Source organism: Hipposideros armiger, unplaced genomic scaffold (assembly GCF_001890085.2).
Source record: "Hipposideros armiger isolate ML-2016 unplaced genomic scaffold, ASM189008v1 scaffold_67, whole genome shotgun sequence".
NCBI lineage: Eukaryota > Metazoa > Chordata > Mammalia > Chiroptera > Hipposideridae > Hipposideros > Hipposideros armiger.
In genome coordinates, this window is record NW_017731417.1 from 2,219,693 (window position 1) to 2,242,883 (window position 23,191).

Below are 23,191 nucleotides of genomic sequence, written 5' to 3' on the forward strand. Positions count from 1 at the left end.
TGAGAGATTGTCAGGGTCAGGATTCAAAGCCAGGTCCTTCTAATGCCAAACTCACTTCTGTAGCACAAAAGCTATTTTAGGCAGCCCCATTTTCCTTCAAGTTCATCGACTCACATCACATGCCAACAAATGTCATTTGTAGTTAAATGGCGTTATACAGAGAACTACCCCCCCCCAGCCCCCCACACACAGGATGATGGTTTTTGAAATGGAACCCATTTTCTCATTCAGTACCTTATCGTTTCCTTACAACATTTTAGATTGTGAACAATTTTGAGTCTTATTAGAGGTGTCTTAATTTTAAAAATTAAGTGGAGAACTAGCAAGTGAGATTGAAGAGGCTGCATCTTTGGTTCTGAACTGGATTTTCATTACTCTTTAAATTATACTGATTTAAGATGTGACTATTATTATTTTCCCTAAGTAGACCGGGTAATGAGAGACATGCAAAGGCATTCGAGACTAATGGTGTCAGAGGCTCTCATACCTCTCCCATCTGCCCAGTCGCCCCCACCCATCATGGTCTGCTATTCTGCTCTTTCCTAGTTGGTCTGGCTGCTCCCAAGTCTTTCCAGCTTCAGCCCCAGTTATGACCAGTACAATTCAAGTGACCCCGACACCATCCACTGTGATCACGTGATACAAGGTACACCTTCCTGCAGCAGTTTCCCATGGTTATGACTATCAGCTCTTAGTTCTTTACCTTTCCTTACACGGCTATCTTGGTATTAGATTTAAATCGCACCATCTACCCTAAGTCCCCATTATCGAGCCACCCTTGTCAAACCCACTCTCCACTACCATTACCAGAATCTCCCCACAATTCTGCCCAGGACACTTTTCTTTCATCTTCCCATCTTCTTACTTGGGAGGAAGAAGGTATGCGACCCAAAAGGGATATGGTGACTTTTCTCATCTCCATCCTGGCTCATCACATTTCTTCTTTGCTTTCACATATGCACACACCACACACTGATGTACCGTCTGTGCATTTATTGGTGGCGTGTGCCCTTGGTGTGGGCTTCATTATTTTGTGAGCTTGGCTACATGAGTATTTTTGTCACTGCTGCACCTCTTTTGTACTGGGGCTGGAGTGAGACACTGTGACTGAGAAATGCACAGTTGGCCATGCTGAGCAGTTCAGGGGGGCAGGTTTAGGAGATGCAAGGCCAGTAGCCTCACCCTGCATAAATAAGCAGCACCCCTCAGAGAAGGCTTCCCTGATTCCTCACTTCCTTCTCACCCCAGAATCTAAGCCCTTCTGTGATGGCAAGAATCACCAAAGTTTGTTAGCGATTGTGTCTCCCAGATGGACTGCAAACTCCTTGAGGACAAGGGTCTCCACATCTCTATCCCTAGCGCCTCGAGGGGTACCTAGCACACTGTAGGAAGGCAAGGAACGTTAGCAAATGTATGTATGTAATTCAGTTATTGACTGAATCGTGTCCCTTCCAAAATTCATATGCTGAAAGCCTAAACCTCAGTGTGACTGAATTTGGATATAGAGCCTTTAAAGAGGTGATTAAGGTTAAAAGAGGTCATAAAGGTGGGGCTCTAATGCAACAGGACCCTAAGAGGGCCCTAATCCAATAGAACTAACGTCCTATAAGAAGAGGAAGAAGCCAGGGGAAGCGCACCCACACAGAAAAGGCCGTGTGAGGACACTGTGAGAAGGCGGCCATCTGCACGCCAAGAAGAGAGGTCCAGGAGAAATCAAACCTGCCAACTCCTTGAACTTGGACTTCCAGGCTGCAGAACTGTGAGAAAATAAATGTCTGTTGTTTAAGCCACTCAGTCTGTGGTATTTTGTTATGGCAGCCCCAGCTGAGTAATACATTCACCAACCGTCCAAGCATCTTGTATTTTAAAGTTGGGACTCTGGGGATCAACCCTGGCTGCTAAGGAAAGTTTGCAAAAATCCTGAGATTGGTTGCTCAAGGATAATAATCCTCGGTAAAGATGGTACATCCCATCTCCCCTCCCTCCAGTGAGGCAAGTTATCCCCAGTGAGGCAAGTCTATTGTAGTTGAGGCAATCCGTGTCAGCAATCCAATCTCTGCCAGAGAAAGTGAAGGTCATCACTCATTCAGACTCTGGGCCTCCGGGAAGTTATAAATTACTGACACCACCCTATGCCCTGAGATTGGCAGTCCTGTACACCCAAGGATGGCGGCCATCATCATGAAAGAAAAGCTGGAAAAGTCTCAAATGGGAAGACCTGCATTCAGGCCTTAGACCTTACTTACTGGCTACATAGACTTGCACATGTAACTTAACACTTCTTTTGGGGCCCATTGCTTTGTTTTCTAAAATGGCTGTGCTGTGGTAACGGATGTTTCCTTTTCCCTTCTTTGGGAACCGACCCTGACTTGCATCTAGAGAACAATTCATCTCCCAATCCATCCATGTGCTTCCAAGTGATGTTTCTATCCCCAGGGTAAACCGATCCAACCCTCCCATTCCCCTGGTTACAGTGATGGCTCCAGTGGTCACGTGACCCAGGCTGGTTCAATTATAGTGCTGCTCAGAACTTTTCCTGGAACAGGAGGGAAATGCTAGATTCAAAGCTGATGTTTCTAGTACAAGAGATGACAGCCACCTTGTGAATTCAATGTGAGGCTCTCTGAGCCTGTTTCCACCTGAGGCAGACAAAGCCGAGCTGGAGGAGACAGAGAACTGGTATTATTATTACTGTGATTCTACTTTGTTTGCTTAAGTCAAGTCACCATCTCTGAAAAGCTCTCTAAATTCATCTTATATTCTTTCAAGTGACAGCCAAAACACTAAGTGGGTCTCCTAGGACAATAGAGAGGTTGGAATTTCACTGGCACAGAGAAATCATCAGTGATATATATTTAGTTTAACTGATGCTATTCATTTAGAGATTTTTATTAGTCCAGACTCTTAGATGTTCACACATGCACGCACGCGCACACACACATACACACGCAAATCAAACTGAGTTAAGTAAAAAGGGGAATTTGTAAGCTCATCAAATCCAACCACAGGAAGGGGAGTGGTAGAGAGGCCCCCTTTGCCTTGGTGTCTCTGCTTCTTTGCCTTGGTGTAATTTCTTGTACACTATTCAATGTTACACGGGGGACCTTGTGATGCTAATGCATCATCCTTTAGCGCTCCCAGACCCAAAATAAGAAAAGTACCAGCGTGAAACTCTGGCCTGGATTGGGTCACCTGCCCATCCCTCACTGGGATGCTCCTGTAAGAAGCTCCTATAACAAGCTGGCACCTCCCATTTGGAATATATGTTGGAAGTTGGAGGTGAGGGTGGGCAAACAGTGGCTCCCACAGAAGATGCCCTAGGTGCCCTCATATGGCTATTGTACCCATGTCATTCTTATGAGCACCCCAATGTGGACCTACTGCAGCTGCAAAAGTTTAAAAGTAAAAATTTCATAATTGTTTCAGTTCCCAATCATGGCAAAACTTAAAGAATGTAGTCTCTCAGAGTCTGAGAAATATTACACACAAATGATAACCATAGCACTGGCCTTTCTACATGTCACCGGCTTCTTGTCTCTTGTCACGATGTCCTCACAGTCTTGCTCAGAGTGTGGGAAGCTCAGAGAGTGGAAAACAAATCCACAGCCAAGACACCAGGTTAGTATAGCTCTACTGGCAGATGTCATCAGGCCTGACAGACGTGTGGTTCTAAATGCTTCACTGCAATGTGTGTCAAATAAGCAGAATGGACACATCCCGAAAATGCCTCACTAAAAAAATTAAAAAAAAAATCACAGCCCAAAGAGGGGCTACTCTGACCATGAGGTGAGGGACAAGTTCAGCATGGTCCTTCAAATGACTTTCTTTATCAATGCAAGTATGTCTCTCCTTCTTTCTCTCTGCCTCCCTCCCATCTCTGCAAGGAATCTCTGCACATAGTTTATATTCTGGCTCAGAGACACTAAGAGGAGGAAGAAACAGGAAAACAGATCAAAAGCCATTCCAACCCATGTCCGAGAGCTTAGTCATTCAAAAGTGCCAGTGAGAACAGCTGGTACTCAAATTCTACTCCTCCTGTGGGTGTCTCACGGGTACGCATGCGCCTTAACATAGCAGAAGCATCAGAGAAGCTGAAAACAGTCTACGCATCCCTGAAGGTGTAACTTCAGTTCAACTGGGGAAGGATTTTTTCATGTTGTTTGGCGGGGTGGAAGAAACTGAAAACCTTAGGAACGTGCAGACCTGCTGCCATCATACGAGTAAACATAATGAATTCCATTTCTTGAACACTCAATAATCACCAGGCCCTGTGCCAGCCCCTGTACACACACTATCTTTCAATTCTCACAAAATCCCATGAAGTTATGTCTGTTTGGCTGGAAAGGAAAGGCTCAAACGGATCAGACAAGTGGCTTGAGGTCCCGTGGCTAGTGGACGGCAGATGTTGGCTTTGCACCCAAGACGGGCCAGCTCCAAGTCCATATTCTTTTCTCCCAGGCACGCTGCTTCCCCTGGAGTGACAGCAGGGTGATGGCACCTGCACTTGGAGCAATGACTAAGTGCTGGGGACTCTATGTAGACTGTCATCATCTAATCCTAATAATTATACCCATCTTGCAAGACTGATATTTTTTTGTATTTTACAGTAGCTCAAAGAACTTTACATAACTTTCCCCAACTTGACAACAATTAGGTAGCAAGGCAGGGGATGAATCCAGGTTGAAAACTGAGGTCTTCTATCTTCATGTCATCATTTGCAAAGGCCGACAGGAAAGCGGGGGGCTCACGGGGACACCAGAGAAAGAGAGGCAGGGGGACGGCAAGAGAGAGTCATTCTTGCAGACTCACACGGGGCAATAATAAAAGCCGGAGTGGACGGGCCACATTCACACACGTATGCACACACTCCTGATGGCGTGCACTGCGGTACACACTGCCCGGCAGTTCCCAGCCACACCTTTCAGTCGTCAAGGGAACCAAACAAGAACACAAACTTGACCTCTTGCTGTTTACAGGTGAGTTCTTTTAAGTTGGCTTCTGAGACAGTAATGTGAACAGCTCGCTCAGAGTATGTTCTAAATTCTCCTTCAGTGTAAGCCTATTGGCAATATGTATAAAAATATTCCTAGACTTCTATCTAAGCACGGTTAAACAGAACTTCAAGGGGAATGACTTTTCCAATTGTATTTTAAGATTGAGCCCTTTGATAAAAGCAGGCTGTGCAGTACAATAGGATCCACGGTTGTGTAACCTTTATATTTTATAATCTGATACAATAGACAAGAAATACATTTTAAATGCTCTAAAAATTAAACTATAAGAAATATTCCTATTGATGTACTATAAGTGGTATAAAATATTCATATCTATTTATCTTCTAGTATAAAGTTCAGGTAGACTCAAATAAATATTCATTCTGTTAAGGGGTGGGTTCCTCATTGTATTAACCTTTGAATGACTGATTTCAGGATTTTTCTTGTTCTCTATCCACGGCCTTTGAAATATCTTAAAGTGAGCTGTTTACAAAAGTCATGTGTGGGGACAAAGAGAAATGAAGCACCTTTATTATTTGAATGAAAGGAATACAACCTAAACATTCATTTCCACCTTTTTGTCTTGTCATTATAAATTGCTTTTCAGCAATAGAACAGGATTCTTTTCGGCCACAGTCTGCAAAACATTGCAGAATATCTGAACATCTAAGTTGGAAAACTGTAGCAATATTTATGCCATTTTGAACCAAAGAAAGGTGTGAGTCCAGGTTTCTGATCCTGGCTCTGCGACCTTGAGCTGGACTACCGCTTCGGGCCTCATTTTTTCCCATCTGCAGAATGGGAGTAACAATACCCAATGCGTAAGGCTAACAGAAGAATAACGTCAAGAACATATACAGCCCGACACAACAGGCACACACTGGATGGTGCCATTTTCATGAAATGCCCAGAACTGGCCATGGAGGCAGAATGCAGATTGGCGGCTGCACCCCGAGGGCCCTGGTGCCGCCTGGTGGCTCTGCTTCAGTCCCTCCCTCCCTCTTCTCTGCACGGCGGGTGCTCCTGCCCCCCTTCCCTCCTTCTGGAACTCTCTGCCCTTCACGTCAGTGATTTTCTTCAGTTTATGACTGAGCTGCTTCTTCACTGCTGTTATTGCTCTTGTCAGCTACCGCGCCTCCTTCTGCCATAAATCTGGGTCTTCAATACGGACCGTTTTCCTCTGTTCATTCTATATCCCCTGAAAGTCTCATCGAGGTTCAATGGTCGTTTCCAACTTCCAAAGCGCCCTCTCCAACCCTGCCTTCCTCTCCTAAAACTGAGGCCTGAGTTTCTGCCTCCTCCTGGGGGCCACCCTGAAACAGCAGGGTCGGCCCAGGGGAAGCGCCCAGTGCCCCATCCCCAGACAAGCTGGCAGCTCCTTCTGACTTCCCTGTCTCTGTCCATGGGACGGCCGTTTCCTCAGGGAGCAACACTGGGTTTTCATGAGCATGGTTACTATAGACAGTGGTAGAGAGGCCCACTGAAATTAAAGTCAAACAGGAAAATACGGGCTACCCAATTGATGCCTTCTCATCTTCCACGCTAGGCTGCAGATACGGGGGGCGGTTGGGATAACCACAGATTGGGCAAATCTGGATTCCCAAAAGGCAGTAAGGGTCAGAATGGACCAAAGCCTTCTTTTAAAATCCCATCTCCATATACTTTCTTTAACAAACTTAAAAACATGTTCTCAGTGACCACATAGAAGCTGGGTGTTAGAAGAGCAGAACAGCACCCCTTTAAATTCACCTGATGGTACACAAAACCAGCCAGCTGACTTTATTACTGCAGTTACATAAATATCTTTAAAAACAAATAACTCAGCGCAGAACAAAAAGACAAAGGAAGCCAAGAGAAAAGGGCCCCTCCTAAAATCCTAAGGGCTTCTGCAGGCCAAAGAGGACAGAAGGCAATTAGGACTGGGGGAAAATGTAGAGAGGATTTTTCCTCCTTTCTATTATTACTATTTTCTTTTTGAACCGGGTGTGCCTCAGGGCAAGAATCAAGAGATTTATGCATTAGTAGATGCCCTCGTTTGCAAAATGGACAAAAGAGTCAGCTTGTGGAGCAGATTAGATGAAAGAAGCCAAAGGGCCTGGGGGCTGTGACCAAATGTGAAAGAAATGAGTCGGGGAGGGTGGGGGGAAACCCGACAAAAGCTGGGATCCTCGGGCCTCTACGGAGAGAAGGGCCTGGAACGAGAGACCTGAGGCAGCTGCAGACCCCAGAATAGGGCAGCGCCATCCTGTTTCCGTCAGAAAGGAAACACTGGAGGAGCTGGCAGTGAGAATGGAAATCGTGCACAGGAGAGGAGTTTGGGAACTTTCACCTTGAATACACCAGCCAGGATTAATGACCAGAACCCTTCGGCTGACACAAAGCCAAAGGCTAAAAACCTTTGCTTTTATCAAGCATTTGAGAGGTGCCAGGTACTGGTTGGGATGAACCTTTTCACATTCACATTCTCCTTTAATCTCCACAAAGATTCTGGGAGACACATCTCGTAGCCCCAATTTATAGACAATTGAAACTAAGGCCCTGGGTCAAACAGCCGGTGCCCAGAAAGGAAGGGATTCAAACAACCCAGGTTGACCTGGCATGAAATCCACACTCTCCTGCACGGCTCTCTCTGCAGCTACTATGCATGCCAATTTTAGAGTAAGGGGTACAGCTGGTGCTGTGAGCTGGGTGACCTCTCCAGGAAGCAGTCCTACTTATAAGGAATCTGAGATAAAGAGATGTACAAACTGTCTTTCAGATCTACGGATAAATCCAACAGGACCTGGGCACCCCGTCTTCTGCCCCAGCAATTGGACAAGGGACGTTTTAGCGGAATACAGGGAAAACACACACGCAGGATTTTAGCCCTATTTTCCTAGATTCACAGTTTTGCCAAATATTACAATAACTAACTCTGGGAATTTAGCATGTTCTAAATGCTTTATTAATATGAATGTATTGTGTTCTCACAAGAACCCCATGAGACAGATATGCATTATTATTATTATCCCCACAGAGAAGCTAAGTCAGTTGAAGCCAAGACAGGGTTTGTTTCCAGGTTGTCCAAATTGATAATATTGCCTCCCCCAGGTCCACCAGACCTTTGAGAGTCGTCTTGTTCAAGGAGCGGGATCTTCAGCCAGCCTGCCACCACCGTCTTTCCTCTCCTGAGATGTATTTGAAGACACAACTGGCTGAAGGTAGCACTCTTTTCCCACTGACCTAGAGCTAAGCCTCAGAATCCATTCTGACCTACTTTTAGGGAAGCTGATGGAATGGAACAGAGCTGGTATTCCATAGGAAACCTCTGCCATCCCTGAGGTGCGCTTCTTAATAAATAGGTCAGACAAGGAAGCCCTGGGATGCCATGTGGCTTGCCCGAGGTCACAGTTTACCAAGTGGCAGTGTTGGGACCAGAGTCCAGGTCCCTCCCCTGCCTCTTCCACTCTCCCTTGTTTCTGATATACTGAGCACTTGCTCTTGAGACTTTCACGGCATGGCATACAACCAAAGAGGGGTACCACATCCATTTTTGCAGTAAACATGCTTCACAGAGCTATGGGGGGGCGGGGGAGGCGGTAAGGGTTGTGCAGAGTGGGTGGCACACAACAGTCCTCCCAGGCAAGTGAGCACATGGAGCTAACCTAGAACTTGGGAACCCAGCATCCTCAAAGCAAGTCATGTAACGGCCGCGACCAACCTCCCGCACGGATTACCAATGCCAGTGCTCTGAGCACACACAGGAACGACACACATCTAACAGCTGGTTTCCCTTCTCCCTGTTTTGTGTCTGCAGCAGCACCGTCCTGCTCTGTGCATTGAACATGCCTTCAAGGTCTTCTTTCCATTTCATTAGCTCATCCAGTGGGTTGTCAGAAGTGAATGGAAATAAAAACTTGTTATGCGTGTTATGGAATTTATTTTAATGCTACCACCGCATCCTACAGAAACAGGTTTAATAATAATTAAGTGGCCCAATACTGGAGTGACAGAGAAAAGGAAGAAAGAGGGAAGGCCAGGAGGGCTGGCGGAGTGTTAGTAACTGCAGTGGCTGCGTCAAAGGGCTGAGACGTGAGGTCTGACCCCAGAGCAGAGCGGGCCTTCCTGGGAACTCCAGCCTCATCCAGTGCCTGACACACAGAAATGGATAATAAGGAAGTGCTTGCAGGTGGGGTAGTGGAAGAGCTGGAAATAAAAACAGGTGGACCCAAGTGGCCAGCTGACCCAGAGTTACAACAAAACTCCGTGGGGAGCTCGAAGGTGTGTGAAAGCCAAGAGCGCAGAAGCGGAAGTGCAGACCAACTGGGGCCGGCAGCCACCTCTTGTAGAAGGTTCGCTGCACGCAGCATCATAGGTGCCGTAAGCAGCGCTGGGATGAAACCTCCAGGGACCAGACGAAAGGTCAGACTGGGGGTGAGGAAGGTGTTTCATGGGGAATCACTGATCATTAAAATAATTCATCCGAGGGAGATGTTTAAATAAAGTCATCTAATTTTAAGTTTGATGGGTGAATGGAGTGTGTGTGTGTGGGGGGGGGCGCAGGTGGCTAGGGAGTTTGGAAAGGGAAAAAAATATAAAACACTTTATTAATTAAGAAAATAAGAGACAATATTAACTAACAAAATTAAAAATGTCTTTCAAACACATTAGAGACCATAACAGACATATTGAGACAGGCAGAGGAGACAGTCGGAGACACCTGTCAGCTGGCCACTCCTGCAAGGCCCAGAATAAGCCACAGTCATCTGTTTGGCCCCATCCTGGGTCCCCCTGAAACAATGGGTTTATCCCCTTCTGGCATTCCGCTAGGTCTCTATTGTACAGGAACTGAAGTGCTCTCTAGGCCACGAGAACTGCTCACACACTAAAAATGTCTCTAGCAGCCTAAATGGCATTTCAAATAAATACTGTGAATTGATGAAATGACCAATTATGTTAAGTACCCATGCCTGGTGTAATCCAAACCAAATCTTACCCCATTATCCTCAAAACTGCGAGGTGACTCAGCAGGCCCTCTCGCCAGTGATGCCGCAAGAACCCAAATACACAGGCCGTACTCGATAGGGCCTCGAGTACTTCTAGTTAATTCCTGCAATTGGTTTTTTGCTGGAGGAAAAAAAAATAACTGGACTATGTTTCTGTTCAATCGCTTATCAACCAAACAACTATCAGACAACACAGTAACGATTATGTCATTTTGTTCCCCTCATTTCAGGTTTTAACTTCCATTATTTCCGCTTTGGACATCACATTACTCTCTTTAAATGTATCTTGACACCTGTGATGTCATTATCCCAAAGTGCCCATGACTCACTCATCCTACCACATGAAGTCCCCACCCCTCTGCTCTCGTGATCCTCTCGTGCCTATGTCCTCCTGCTGTTTCTCCCCTTCTTGGAATGCCCTCTTTTTCTGTTTCCACATGCCCACATCTATCAATTTTTCAAGGCCTTGCTCAAGTGTCAGTACTCCCTATGTTCCCATCCCTCTGACAAAAATAAGCCCTTCTCCTTTAAACAGTGTGACACATCTGCTTATGTTTGCTGCTCCTGCATTCTTTTAGTCTCAAACCCCTGCGGCCGCTCCACCCAGCAGGGTCTCCCAGTGCCCCTGGCTCAGCCAGTTCTGCTCAGGATCTGGGCCCACCGTCAAGATGGGCTTCTGCGGGCAGGTCCCCGGGCCCGGGTCACGCTACATGACCAAGCTTCACCTTCTATCTACCCTTCTTCTGGAAACAGGGTTCTTCAGGGTGTTCTATTAGCCTTCAATTCCAACCCCTGGGGCTGGAACCTATTAAGAGAGTTCTTTCCCATTGTCTGATTTCTAGAAAACTGTCCTCCTGCTTGCCATGGGGAAAAAGAAGGAATGTGTGCATATTTTAAAAATGTAAAGTATAAAAATGAGGTAAGTCAGGTTGTTTTCTTCTACTTGATTTTAAACTAAACCTTCCACTGGTATGACCGGGCAACTCCCTTCTCAAGATGCCCATGTTTATTGTAAAACTTTTGCTTGCGGGCTTGAGCAAATTCTCAACGTGCCAGTATCACCCACCAAAGGAACACAAAAATATTAATCAGGAGGAACATGCACAGGGTTTGAAAAATCGTGTCACAATAAGTGTCTCGAGAAAACTATATGTACAGACCCAGCAAATAAAGAAACATCACGAGAGAAAAAAGAAAACACTAACAAATCCCTGCCCATATTCCCAGTCTCTCCAAGATCCTTCGGATTTTCACATGTGCAAAAAAAATAAGGGGGCTGTACTGAATTGGATGTGGCTTCAATGAGCATCTAGAATCTGTAATAATTTAATTCTCAATGCATAGAGTAATTAGGAGAATTTTTAACCCTCACAGAAAGAGAAAACAGGTCTCCCTAGAGAGTAAAAATCACTCAATTTCAGAAACCTTATTGATGTTTCTCATCATGCTTTTGCCCAAAACAACCCAAAACTAATATATACAGAGCAAATCTTACCTAATGTGGAACTTAATGAATAAAAACCCTATAAGGAAATGCTCCAAGAAAATAAATCCCTTTTCTGAAAACAATCCAAACAAGATGGTAGTCATATCATTGCTACAGATCTGGAGGAAAAATAAAGATGCACATAACTTTGACATTCGCTTGAAAAAAACCCAAAGGTCATCAATCCGTTTCCACGTATACTATCTAAAGGGAGAAGAGAATAGGTTATTTTTTAAAGTATCTATTCATTTTTGAGAGTGGAGGGCATTTCCTTTTGTTCTTAAATATTTAGGATGTCTCTGATGGTCATTAAAATTACGATTAATCAAAGTTGCCTGCCTAAATTTCACCCATACCAAGCAAAAATGCAAAGAAATTCTTAAGTTCTTGGTTTCACAGATGATTAGAAAGAGAATACAAAATTGCAGGGCCTATAAAACAACAAAAATGTGATATCTCTCACAATTGTTTGAGCTGCTCCAGAAACTGAGGATGAATATCTCTCTTCTTTACCACATTTATATTCTTCTCCTTCACACACAGGGCTAGCCCTCAGCATGTACTTTTAAGGAAAAGAGGTGTAAACCAACCAAACACAGTTCTAAACCAATGAAAAATGCACTGAAATTTCTTACCATAAGCCCAGTACAGTTCTAAAGCACCTGGTAAAACAAAATTCACCTGCTTTTGGCCATCTGTGCCACTCTGACACCTAGCCAATCAACAGAGGCTGATGGGATAGGAAACTGGGAGCCCCTTGGGAGCCAGCCAAGGCCAGCTTATCTACAGAGGAGATATCCAGAATGGCAATAACCTAAAAGTAATGTCTGAAAGTATTTAGAATGCATCTTACTGCTATTTTTAGCCATTTATTCTTCTTTAACTTTGGCTATTTCAAGACAAACTTAATGGAAAAAATAGAGATGAAACACTGGTTGAATTCCTTGAATCTACTGGACAGGAGCTCGTGCAAAGCAGCTGACGATGGGCTGGACAGCAGGAAGGATGTATCCCTGCAAATTGATGCTTGTAGGGACAAGGGAGGGGTGTCTGAACTCTGAGCCTCAGAACAAACCATAGTCACCCTTCCAGGCACATATGAACATTAGGGGACAGCCAGGCACGAGTGGACCTCCACGATGACCAAAGTGCCAAAACACCCAAAACATCCCTCTTTAAGCTCAAGCATTGAAAATACGTAATGGGGTTTGTTTTTATCAGCCCAGTTTATGGTACTGTAACATCTCAATTTCAATGTAATTCCAATTTCACCAAAGCAAGCCAAACACTTCTAAAATATGACCAGTGACGACAGACCAAAAAAGCAGTCCTACTTTCAGACTAACAATTCCCGTCAACCAGAAGACGTGAATAGGAAAAAATAAAGAGAACTGGACAAACAGACCCAACCCACAACAGCCATACCTCTCCAATGCCCACTCCTCAACAAGACGGAACTCTCCTGATTGACACCAAGCACAAAGGAGTGTTGAGATGGGGTGGGAGAGGGGGACAGGGGCTTCTAGAGACCTACCTTGCAGAAGGGCTCCATTTCTCTTGAAGAAGGTACTGCCTGGCCAGATGGGTGGACCTGATGTGCTGAAATAAAAGAAAAACCAGCATGAGGACCAGCTCAGTTACACTCACCTGCACTCAGGCACATCACTCAAAATGGCCTCAAACACTTTCCCAATTATGCATTATTTATACCCTCTCAAAATGAACCATTCGTTTTGTTTTATGATTAATGGACTTCCTATTTCACAGGGCAGAGCCTGTCTGTGTGGGTACTCTGGTTTACTGTCTTGACCATGCTCCCTCCTGGGCACTGAAATCATTTGCAGGTAAACAAAACAGCAAATTCACACAGCTCAATATCATTGCTTATAACTTTTGTAAACTTGTTCATAACTTTATGATTTTAGGTGGCAAAGAACATCTACCCATGTCTGAGTCCAGGAGGATTTTCCAACACTTCCTGGTGCCACCTGCCGATTGTAAATGCAACCTTGTCTCCCTTGGCTTTTCTACCACCGAATCCTTAACATGCGGATATGACCTTGATCATGCGGATATGACCTTGATCGACTTCCTCCCTCCCCTATACTCTTATTTCATATCCTGTTTTCAATTTCTTGGCTTGAAATCTTGCGCTTCATTCCCTCACTGCAGATACCTTACCACCACCCACAGTCTGGTAACAAGAAAGGCAAGAGAATAAGAAAGATCAATATATCACAAAAAACACTTGACTGCATTTCTAGACAAGCATGTCCACTGTTTTTAAGACACCCAGTGGAAAAACCTCATAACCAAGCCTGTCTTTGTGAAACATCCTTAGAGTGGAAAGTAGGTTATTCTAATCCAAGGATTGGTTTAGATTAATGGCAGAGAGCACTTAGTCAAAAATGTTACGACATCCAGCGCAAGAAAGAGTATAAACTACTTTTCATCAAAACAGTCCATGGCAAATGATATTGGTTAATGCACTCTCAATCACCTTCAACATTAAAAAAATAAAAAGTTGGTCTGAATAATACATTCGGAAATTCAGCGGACACACACACACACAAAGAAATCTGAAGGGCTATAGAATGAATGCTTCACCTGTCGGCTAGGGTCTCTAGCAGTGCAATACTGTTGACAAAAGAAATGCCAGTGACACATTCTACTGACCAAAACTTCATTACTAGAGGTACAAATAGCATACCAGGGACAGAGTACACCATCGGGGAAAAGTAGAGAGGGGAAGAAAAGAGCTAAAGCATAAAAGTCCCACTGGGTTGTCGGAGAAGTCATGATGAATTTTTTCTGTTTTTCGTTGCAAAATTGCGTCATGGCTTTTCCAACAACCCAATATTAAACGTCAAAATAATGTCGTTTGTGTTAGAAAACACACTGATGTAAGTAAATGCACCTTTTTGTTTTATTTTGTATTCAGAGTAAGAGAAAATAATGCATCTCAGCTATGGCTTTTCCTGCAGCCCTGATTCTCAGCTCTGGCAGCTGTGGCCTCTGAGTGGCCAGGAGTTGCCCAGGACAACAGCAGATCTGGCTGGGGTCATAGGGCTGGAGAAGGATAGCAGCAGATTTCTCTTCCACCTGATTCTGGTCCTATTCAGTTTTGAGGCTTTTAAGACTCAAAGTTGCATGCAACATAATATGCATTAAAATACTTAAGATTATCTTTTAACAATTCCAGCCAGCTCCCGGGGATTTTACCATCTTATTTTTATAAGAAAGCAGGAAACAGCAAGCTGGCTTTTGCCAATACCGAATCACTTGATTTCTCAAGATATTTAAGAACTGAGGACTTCATTATTGAGGAGTTGGTGCTTCTAGAGAATTCAATAATTGAGTATTACTGCAGGAGCCCCAATATCCGGCTTACTTCCATCCAAATCTCCTCTTTATCCTGACCTTGATTTGGCTGAAAACTGAGCAGATGCCAGGGATGGAGTAAATGTTGGGGAACTGGGGACAGGTAAATCCAGTGGTTTAGGTAAGGAAATTTCTCTGTATGATAGAAATCTACTTAAAGATTTCTACAACATCCTTCTAACTGAAGTCACTTAAGTCACTGATCACTGTTCTAGTCGCCCAGCTGTGCTGCCTGTGTAATCTATACGCCAGTAGCAGAGAAAGGTTTGGACTGGCCACCCACCTGTGCTCTTACCTGGCCCCCGTTGTGACTGATGAATTCATTTGCCTGTGATCTCTTTCTACCTCAAGGTAAGCTCTTCCTGTCATGCTAATTGCAACGCTTTTGTGCTAATTGGCCCCATATTCTACACTCTTCTCTTTTGGATGGTCCCTTGAAATTACATCTGTTAGTAGATTCAAGAATTTGCTAAGTGCTTCTTGAGAGAATTGTGCTTGGGGGGAGGGAGGCAGGGAGGATTAAAAACCATATTTCATGGCTTCTAGGAACTTACTGACTCACTTACCTAGCTCCAGCCTTCTAGGATTCTATCTAAAGAGACAAGAAATGTCTATAGAAAGGTCAACGGTTATGACTCTAGTGGCTGCAGTTTGGGAAGGCTGCAAATTGATCCCCCCCCCCAATCTGGAGATGTTCCTAGCTCACTGGTCTTTAAAGCTGTAAGTTAGCTTCAAAACACTGTATGAATTACTTAAAAGCCTGTATCAACCCCAGTAATTCAGAGAAGCAGCGTGTGGTCCAGATCTTGGGAGGGAGAATCTGAGGCCACCCTGGAAAGCACCCATTCAGGTGGCAAATCAAAAGGAGGGAGGCTGGGGGGTGCCTTGTGTTGGGGATGGGTAACGGACTCCTCATACTCAGTGAGTCGTTGGTCACTTATAAATGGTTGTGGCCATGAGAGGTGGACACTATGGCCCCCTTAAACCTACCCAAGTGGGTTTTCAACACCATCACATTGCTTGATGCTGGGATAGCAAATTACCATTATGGGGCACAGCATGGGACCCTCCAACACTGTGGGTGGCAGGGCAGGACCCACCCTCCCTATTCTATAGCTAAGGATATGGAGGCCCCGAGAGGTGAAAGGACTCACCCAAGTCATCACATGGCTAGTTAGTGATCAGCCCAAGACCAGACCAGGACTTCCAGTGCCAGCCCACTGTCCCAACACACACACACACACACACACACACACACACACACGCGCACACACACACATATCAAGGGCCCCAACTTCATTTCTCATCCTCCAGCACGCCTCTTCCAGTCCTCTAAGTGCTAAACTTGTAGCTACCCTTCTCCATGGAAGAAGGCTGTGGATGGTATTTCACTACGAATCTCTCCGAGGCAAAATCCCAGGCTAGAAAAAGCAATCAGGCTAGCCATATGTGACACAGAGACACGTGGGCTCCTATTAGCAGAAACAATACATCCCGGGCCCCACAAATGTCTCATTTCAATAACGCTCTAACAGAATCCCATGACCTTCAGCACTCTAAGCCAAACTCGCTTTGTGACAAAAGAAGCCAGCAAACAGGTTAAGAGGGCCTTGCCTGCCAGAAAGGCAGTTTGTGAACTGGCATTTGAGAACATTGATCCAGCCGATCATTAAGACCAGAGCTGAGCCAGCAAATCCCAAGAGATGAGCGATATCATCCTGAACAGCAGACCCAGCGTCTGCCAGAGACTCGCGGCCCTCCGTCGCTCCCTGGGCCTCGCGCTCTCAGCTGCATTACTTCCAACTCCCAAGGGGTCACCATGAGTCAAACAGGTCGTAGTGCCCTAAGGTGGCTCTTGGCATAATGTGATGTGATCTGTCTGTCATGTTTTCTCTACACTCATGAGCTTTCATCATTCTGCGAACCGGCTGGGTTGTAACCGAAAGACCCTGGCAGGTTCTTGCAAGACCCACACCTGTGTTCACTGGCCTAAACTTTCTGTAAGTCTAATGAAAAGCAAATTAAGAAAAGTCCTTTTTTCCCTAAGAACGCAGCTGCCAAATGTGAATTGGTATGTCTGAAAGAGAGAACAAGACATTACAACATGGAGGAACCTTGAGGACACTCTGCTAAGTAAAATAAGCCAGGCACCAAAGATCATATACCATAGGATTCCATTTATGTGAGGTCCGTGGAGGAGTCTGATTTGCAGAAACAGAGAGTGGTGGTTTCCAGGGTCTGGAGGGAGCGGGGAGTGGGAAGTGAGCGCTTAATGGGTTCAGGGCTTCAGCTCTTCAAGGGAAAAAGCATTGTGGAGGCTGGCTGGGCAACAACGGGGATACACTTACCGCCGCTGACCCATAAGGCGGTCAAGAGGGTTAATGGTGAAGTGGTTAAGATGATGTAATTTATGTTATGTGTATTTCACTACAGTTAAACATTTTTTTTAAGATTTTTTTTTTTTAAGATTTAAAAAATTTTTATTGGGAATTGGGGAAAGGGGAACAGACAAGTTGCTGTCGTTTTGTTCTTCAGTCTAGTTGTGGAGGACGTTGCTTCACTGGCCCAAGTTGGCACCATCATTGCACTCTTCCCGGGCGAGGCAGATCAGTCGCCGGCTTCTGGACGGCCGCTCACGCTGGCTGCTGGCTACATACGGTAGCCCATGGCAACCCACTGCCACAGGGGCTGCAGCCTACGCTGTCACAGGCGACTCACGGCAGCCCAGCTCCAGGTGGAGCTGTTGTTCAGCATCTTAGCTGTGGAGGGCAGTGTCACTGGCCCTCATATGTGGGATCCGAACTGGGGCCCTCTGGTGTCCCAAGCCAGCTCTTAACCAACGCGCCACTCGGCCAGCCCCAGTTAAACATTTTTAAAATATAAAACGAGAGAAAGAATTAAAATACAGAAGTCTCTGGAAGAAGTGAATCAAGGCCTGAAGACTGAGCGCTGAAGGACCAGCCTACGTGTTGTGTCTCTGAATGGCTTCTGCAGTCAGCATGTTTGCTGAACGGTCCACAACACACTAAAGAGAAGAAACTCACACAGATGGGGGTAAAGGAAAGGAAGTAGCGAGACCAGCCTGTCCCAATCTAGTACTTCCAGAGGCCAGAGCTCGCCCCCTGAGCTTTAGGCAGCTAAGCAGACCCCTGTCATATTCTCAACACTGGAACCAGAGGGTGAAGGCAATACCTTCGGATATGTGACATCTACCATTGGACTGTTTTCCTAGGAATAAAACAGTCAAAGCAGTGGTAACAAAGGGGGAATTCCTGGAAAAAAAACACACAACTTGGAATTCTACTGTTTTAAATCTAACTGTGGATTAATTGCTAGGAAATAACAGAAAAACAAATATGACCTATACCACATACTGACCCAGACCCCCTGGGTGAAGGATGGCAGCCGCTGATGTTTGGAATCTGGGGATCAGAGCTGACAGAGAGACATGTGTGAGATGGTCTCAGGTTTCACCAGCTATTGTTCACAATTTGAAATGTATCACTCAAGAGCACAGTTGAGCGTTCAGAATTCTCAGGGACCTTCGCGACACTTTTACAAGCCTTCTTCATAATAAAACTGGAGTGTGTTGACATTTGAAGGGATTTTCAGTGGCCACCTGGTCCCATCCCAGGTGTGGTGGGGACCGCACAATTTTTGGATTCCAAGAATTTGCGCAAAACACAGGCTCAAAGTCTTTTAACGTGTCCAAGTCTCAATTCCACGCCTACAACCTGGAAACCGTGACAGCATCTCATGTGTGAGGATGGAACGAGTTGACGCATGCAGAAAGGGTGCTCTGCAAACTGCACAAATCCCAGTGGTGGTCTTGATTACAAGAAAAGAGCAGTTCAGTTTTCTTGTTAAGTGGCAGGCCCAGTGCCAGCACTTCCTCCTTACACTCTGTGACTTTCCCTGTTTGGCTCTTTTTTTCATTCCTGTGACAGACGAGGTCACCACACCTCCATCTTCCTCTTTTCTAAGAACACTTTGAGATCCTCTCATCACAAATGTTCCTCAGATTCTAAACTGAGGAGCAGTTTCTAAGATCAATAGGCAGGAAGAAGCCACTTCTCAGATGCCACCTACTCAAGAGAAAGCTAAAAGAAAATGCTAACTCTGTTTAGAATCCTGTGTAGATAGAAACTGGCAAGCCCGCAGCCCACAGTGGCCTTTCAGGGTTGTATAATCAGAGGGGGAGCTTCTAGCCAGTTTTTGGAGGCTGACCATTTTGGGGGAGGCATCACGGAGGCAATCAAACAACCACCCGGGACCACCAAAACCACCACTGAGAGTGTGGCAAGATCACACTGAGAGCAAAACATGGATCAAGGTAAGGGACGGCACTGCTCTGTTACCTAAGCCAAATGTTAAAACCGGAGACTCATCCATCCTAACTCCAACAGGATCAACCTGAAATGGTTCTTGTGTGCCCATCATGGCCAAGGCCACCGATGTGCTGAGGGCTGAAATGGCTGTGAGAAGCTGACAGAGGCACCTGCTCTGGAGAAATCAGATATATTTAACTCCTGTGTTATTTAAACGTATCAATGCTTCATCATGTTCCACAAAGCACGCTATGAAGTTAGGCCTTCCTCCTTGGACATGTTTGAGAACTACAGACCTAAGGCAGCAGGGTTTCTGAACTGGGGCTCGGTCATTCTTTGTCACGGGGGCTGTCCTGTGCATCGTGGGGTGTTCACTAGCCTCCCTGGCCTCCACCCACTAGAGTTCAGTAGCAACCCCTCCTCCAGTTGTAGCACCTAAAAATGTCTCCAGATATTGCCCTATATCCACTGGGAGATAAAATTTCCCCCAAGGGAGAACCACTGACCTAGCGGTCAGCAACCCAACGAAACTGGCCCCAGTCTTCTCCCACGTGTCAAGTCCCAAACTTCTTTCTCCACACCTCATCAGCCAATGTCACCTCCTCTCTTCTAAAACCAAATCCATTCTGCGTAAGCCCATTCACCCTCTATTATTTCTACCTGTATCTTCTTCTTTGCCCAAGTAACTCCCCTATTGCCCTCTTTTCCTCTGGAACCTTTCCGCCTTCCCTTCCCTTGCCTCCACTCACCTCTCCCTTCCACGGAATAATAGAACATTCTCTCATCCATCATGAACCATCTGCTAGTGTCCCGATCTGGGCTCCCATAACTCTGCCATACATTAACAAAGCCCATGACTGGGCACCAAGTGCCCGACCTCTACTTCCTCATGTCAGTCTCCCTGGACTGGCCGCAATTCTCCTATGTCAGGGTCCCCCGCCATTCAGGGCTTAGTGGTCCCTCATGTCACTACCACCTCTCCCCTACCCCTCCATGCCCTCCCAGGTCAATCGAGAAGCTTACTTTTATTTTCCGATTACATAAACTCTCTATAACTTTTGACATTATCTCTTTGAAATCCTTTCCAATTTTAGCCTCAAAATACCCTTCTAGCCTGGTTCTCCTCCTCCCACTCTCCGTTCTAAACACTCTGCTAGCTCTCTGTCCAGCCTTGACCCCCAAATAGGGGCATCCCTGGAGTGTTAGCACTCATATTCAAGATTCCTTTCCCGGGAGAGCTCATGGACGCGTGGAAATTCTGAGTTTCCAGCTGACCTTGTCTCCAGACTCTGGAAGGCTGCGGCCTGACACAGCACTCGGCTGACCCCCTTCCCCCACAAGGGGTCCCCCTTCCCACTGCTGCCTCCCCTGCTGATCCCCATGGGCACTTTCCAACACTGCCCTGGATTTCTCAGTGTCTCAAGTACCACAGATGAGTGGCTTAAACAACAGAAATCAGTTGTCTCAATTCCAAGATCAAGGTTGGGTTTCTTCTAAAGGCTGTAAGCAAGGATATGTCCCACCACCCTCTCCTAGTTCCTGATGGTTGATGGCAATCTTTGGCATTCCTTGGCTTATATATGCATCACCCCAATCTCTGCCTTCGTGCTTACATGGTATTCTCCCTGTGTGTGCTCATCTGTGTCCAAATTTCCCCTTTTTATATTGGCTTATGGGGCCACCCTACTGCAGTATGACCTCATCTTAATTAACTACATCTGCAATGACCTTATTTCCAAATAAGCTCATATTCTGAGGTACTGGGTATTAATAGGACATCAAGGATATCAACACATAAATTGGGGTGGGGGGCAACTCAACCCATAACAGTGTTCATGGCTGCCTCCGTTTCCGAAGGTGGGCTCACTCATAGTATCGAGACACCGGTGTCTTTCTTTTCCCTAAATTCCTATCACCCTACAGCAGTACTTGAAACTTGGCTGGAACCCGTCAGATGTTTGTTGAGGGACTAAAAGTTTGCAGCATAACTCAGCATTCCTCATAAAAACAAAGACGAAAACACTGACTCAGCCTTTGGTGATCACCTGTAAAATGTTCACATTCAAAATTCTGGAGTCTCCAACACCTTCCTCTCCAACACCCTTCTGCTGTCACCCATTCCTGCCAACCCTTTCTTTCTCAGGTCTCTGGCAGGTTCCCTTCCTTTGTGTTTCTATTTTACTGGTCAACTCATATGCAGATGTTGCCACCCACCTCCTCACAGGTGCCACTCCAGCCTGACACCTCACAGCCTTCTCAAAGAACAGCATCTTTGGGTGCTCTCCTCTTGCTCTGCAAATCATTTCCCAGGAAACTCCCAGCAGGTGCCGCCCCCCCCCACCCCCGTGCTACCAATGGTGGGGGTGAGGGACAGTGTCGAGATGGGGGTCCTGCCCCAATGTCAACAAAGAATGTCATTTTTCATGTGTCATATGTACTGAGTTTCCACATAAATTTTCATGTGAAGAGTTCGGTGATTATAAAAGTGTGGAAAAACCAGTAGCTTATACAGCAGAGTCAAGTCCAATAGGTTCTTTGCCCCCTCAGAAGCCCTATATTCTTTCCTAATGTGTTCCCCCTACTCCCCAATATGCTGAACACACATGTACCCCATTCAAGCCATTTCTGCTCCCCCTCTTCCTGAAATGCCCTTCGGCCCTGTTCCCTTCACTTATTCAGGTCCCATCCCTCCTTTATACTTCAACTCCAATACCAGATCCTGAAGACACCGCTTCCGGTCACTCCCACCTGGGGCCTCTCCCCACTCTGAATTCATCTAGTAATTACTGTCTGTACAGCCAATTTGGGAATTGATCATACTCTGCGATATTTCCTGGTCTAATGTCTTCTTATACTTTTAATTCACTCTTCATGGGGTGTGTCTTACCTTTCCAAGGACCAGAAACCCATGTGGGCAGAGACTAAAGCGATCTCTCTCCTAGAACTTGGCTGAGTTCACTGCACATAAAAATCACTTATTCTAGGGCCAGCCGAGTGGCTCAGCTGGTTAAGAGCTTGCTCAAGAGTGTGAGCTCTGTCTGAGCAACAGGGTCGCCAGTTCGCTTCCCACATGGGCCAGTGAGCTGCTCCTGAGCTGAGCTGCTGCTGAGCTGATGGCTCAGCTGGTGAGAGCATGTGCTCCTAACAACAAGGTTGCCTGCTCGAGATAGTGGGCTACACCTGCCCCGAACTAAAGACTGAACTCGGCACCTTGAGCTGAGCTGACGCCCAGGTGGCTCAGGGGATAGTGCACACGCTCTTAACAACGAGACTGCTGGTTCAACTCCTGCATAGGATGGTAAATACACCCACCCACAACTAATTGAACACAGCACCTTGAGCTGAGTAGCACAAAGGGACTTGGAGCTGAGCTAGCTGCGCCCTCCACAACTAAGATTGAAGGACAACAACGTGGCTGTTCCCTTCCCCCAATTCCCCAATTAAAACAAAAAATCACTTATTCTACTAAGTGATTTTATAAAATAACAGTAATGTTACCTGCATATCATAAAACAGAATTATTTCAAACACTAAGCATTAAAAAAAATCTCTTATAGACATAATTAAGTCACTTAGAATGGAACTAGCCTATATAGCAACATTTCTTCTTCCACTATCATCTCAGATAAAAAATGAAAAATCTTATAAAATGGAAACAAAATTATAAATCTCATCATTGATGGTAAGTGATAGGTTAGGTAATTTGGATTTCTCTTTTCTGTGATTTCTTGATTACTTAGGAATATATAAATAACTAGATAAGTACATGTATATTTTTGATAATATAGAATGCATGTTTGGGTGTACGGAAGAAACCCAGCTTGAAACTGCTGCTCCAATTTTGGATGCATACGGCTCACGATACATCTTAAGAACAGATGCAAAGGTGTTTATCATTATCTTTGTGCTACACAGTTTCTAATTTTACATATGAAAACCCAGGCATCATTCAGCATAAAGTACATTATTTGCATGATATATTTGCATTTGTAAAACACCCACATTTACTTTTACTGC

General features: G+C 45.4%; 1 protein-coding gene across 6 annotated transcripts in view; it reads right to left on the minus strand.

The window, feature by feature from the left end:
- The window catches only part of FOXN3 (forkhead box N3), a 383,907-nt gene that overhangs the window by 111,001 nt on the left and 249,715 nt on the right, over positions 1–23,191 (minus strand). For all 6 annotated transcript variants that reach the window (XM_019642323.1, XM_019642325.1, XM_019642324.1 and 3 more), the window contains one exon: positions 13,000–13,064. In XM_019642323.1, the coding sequence (XP_019497868.1) occupies positions 13,000–13,064 (65 nt within the window). The remainder of the gene's footprint in view (positions 1–12,999; positions 13,065–23,191) is intronic.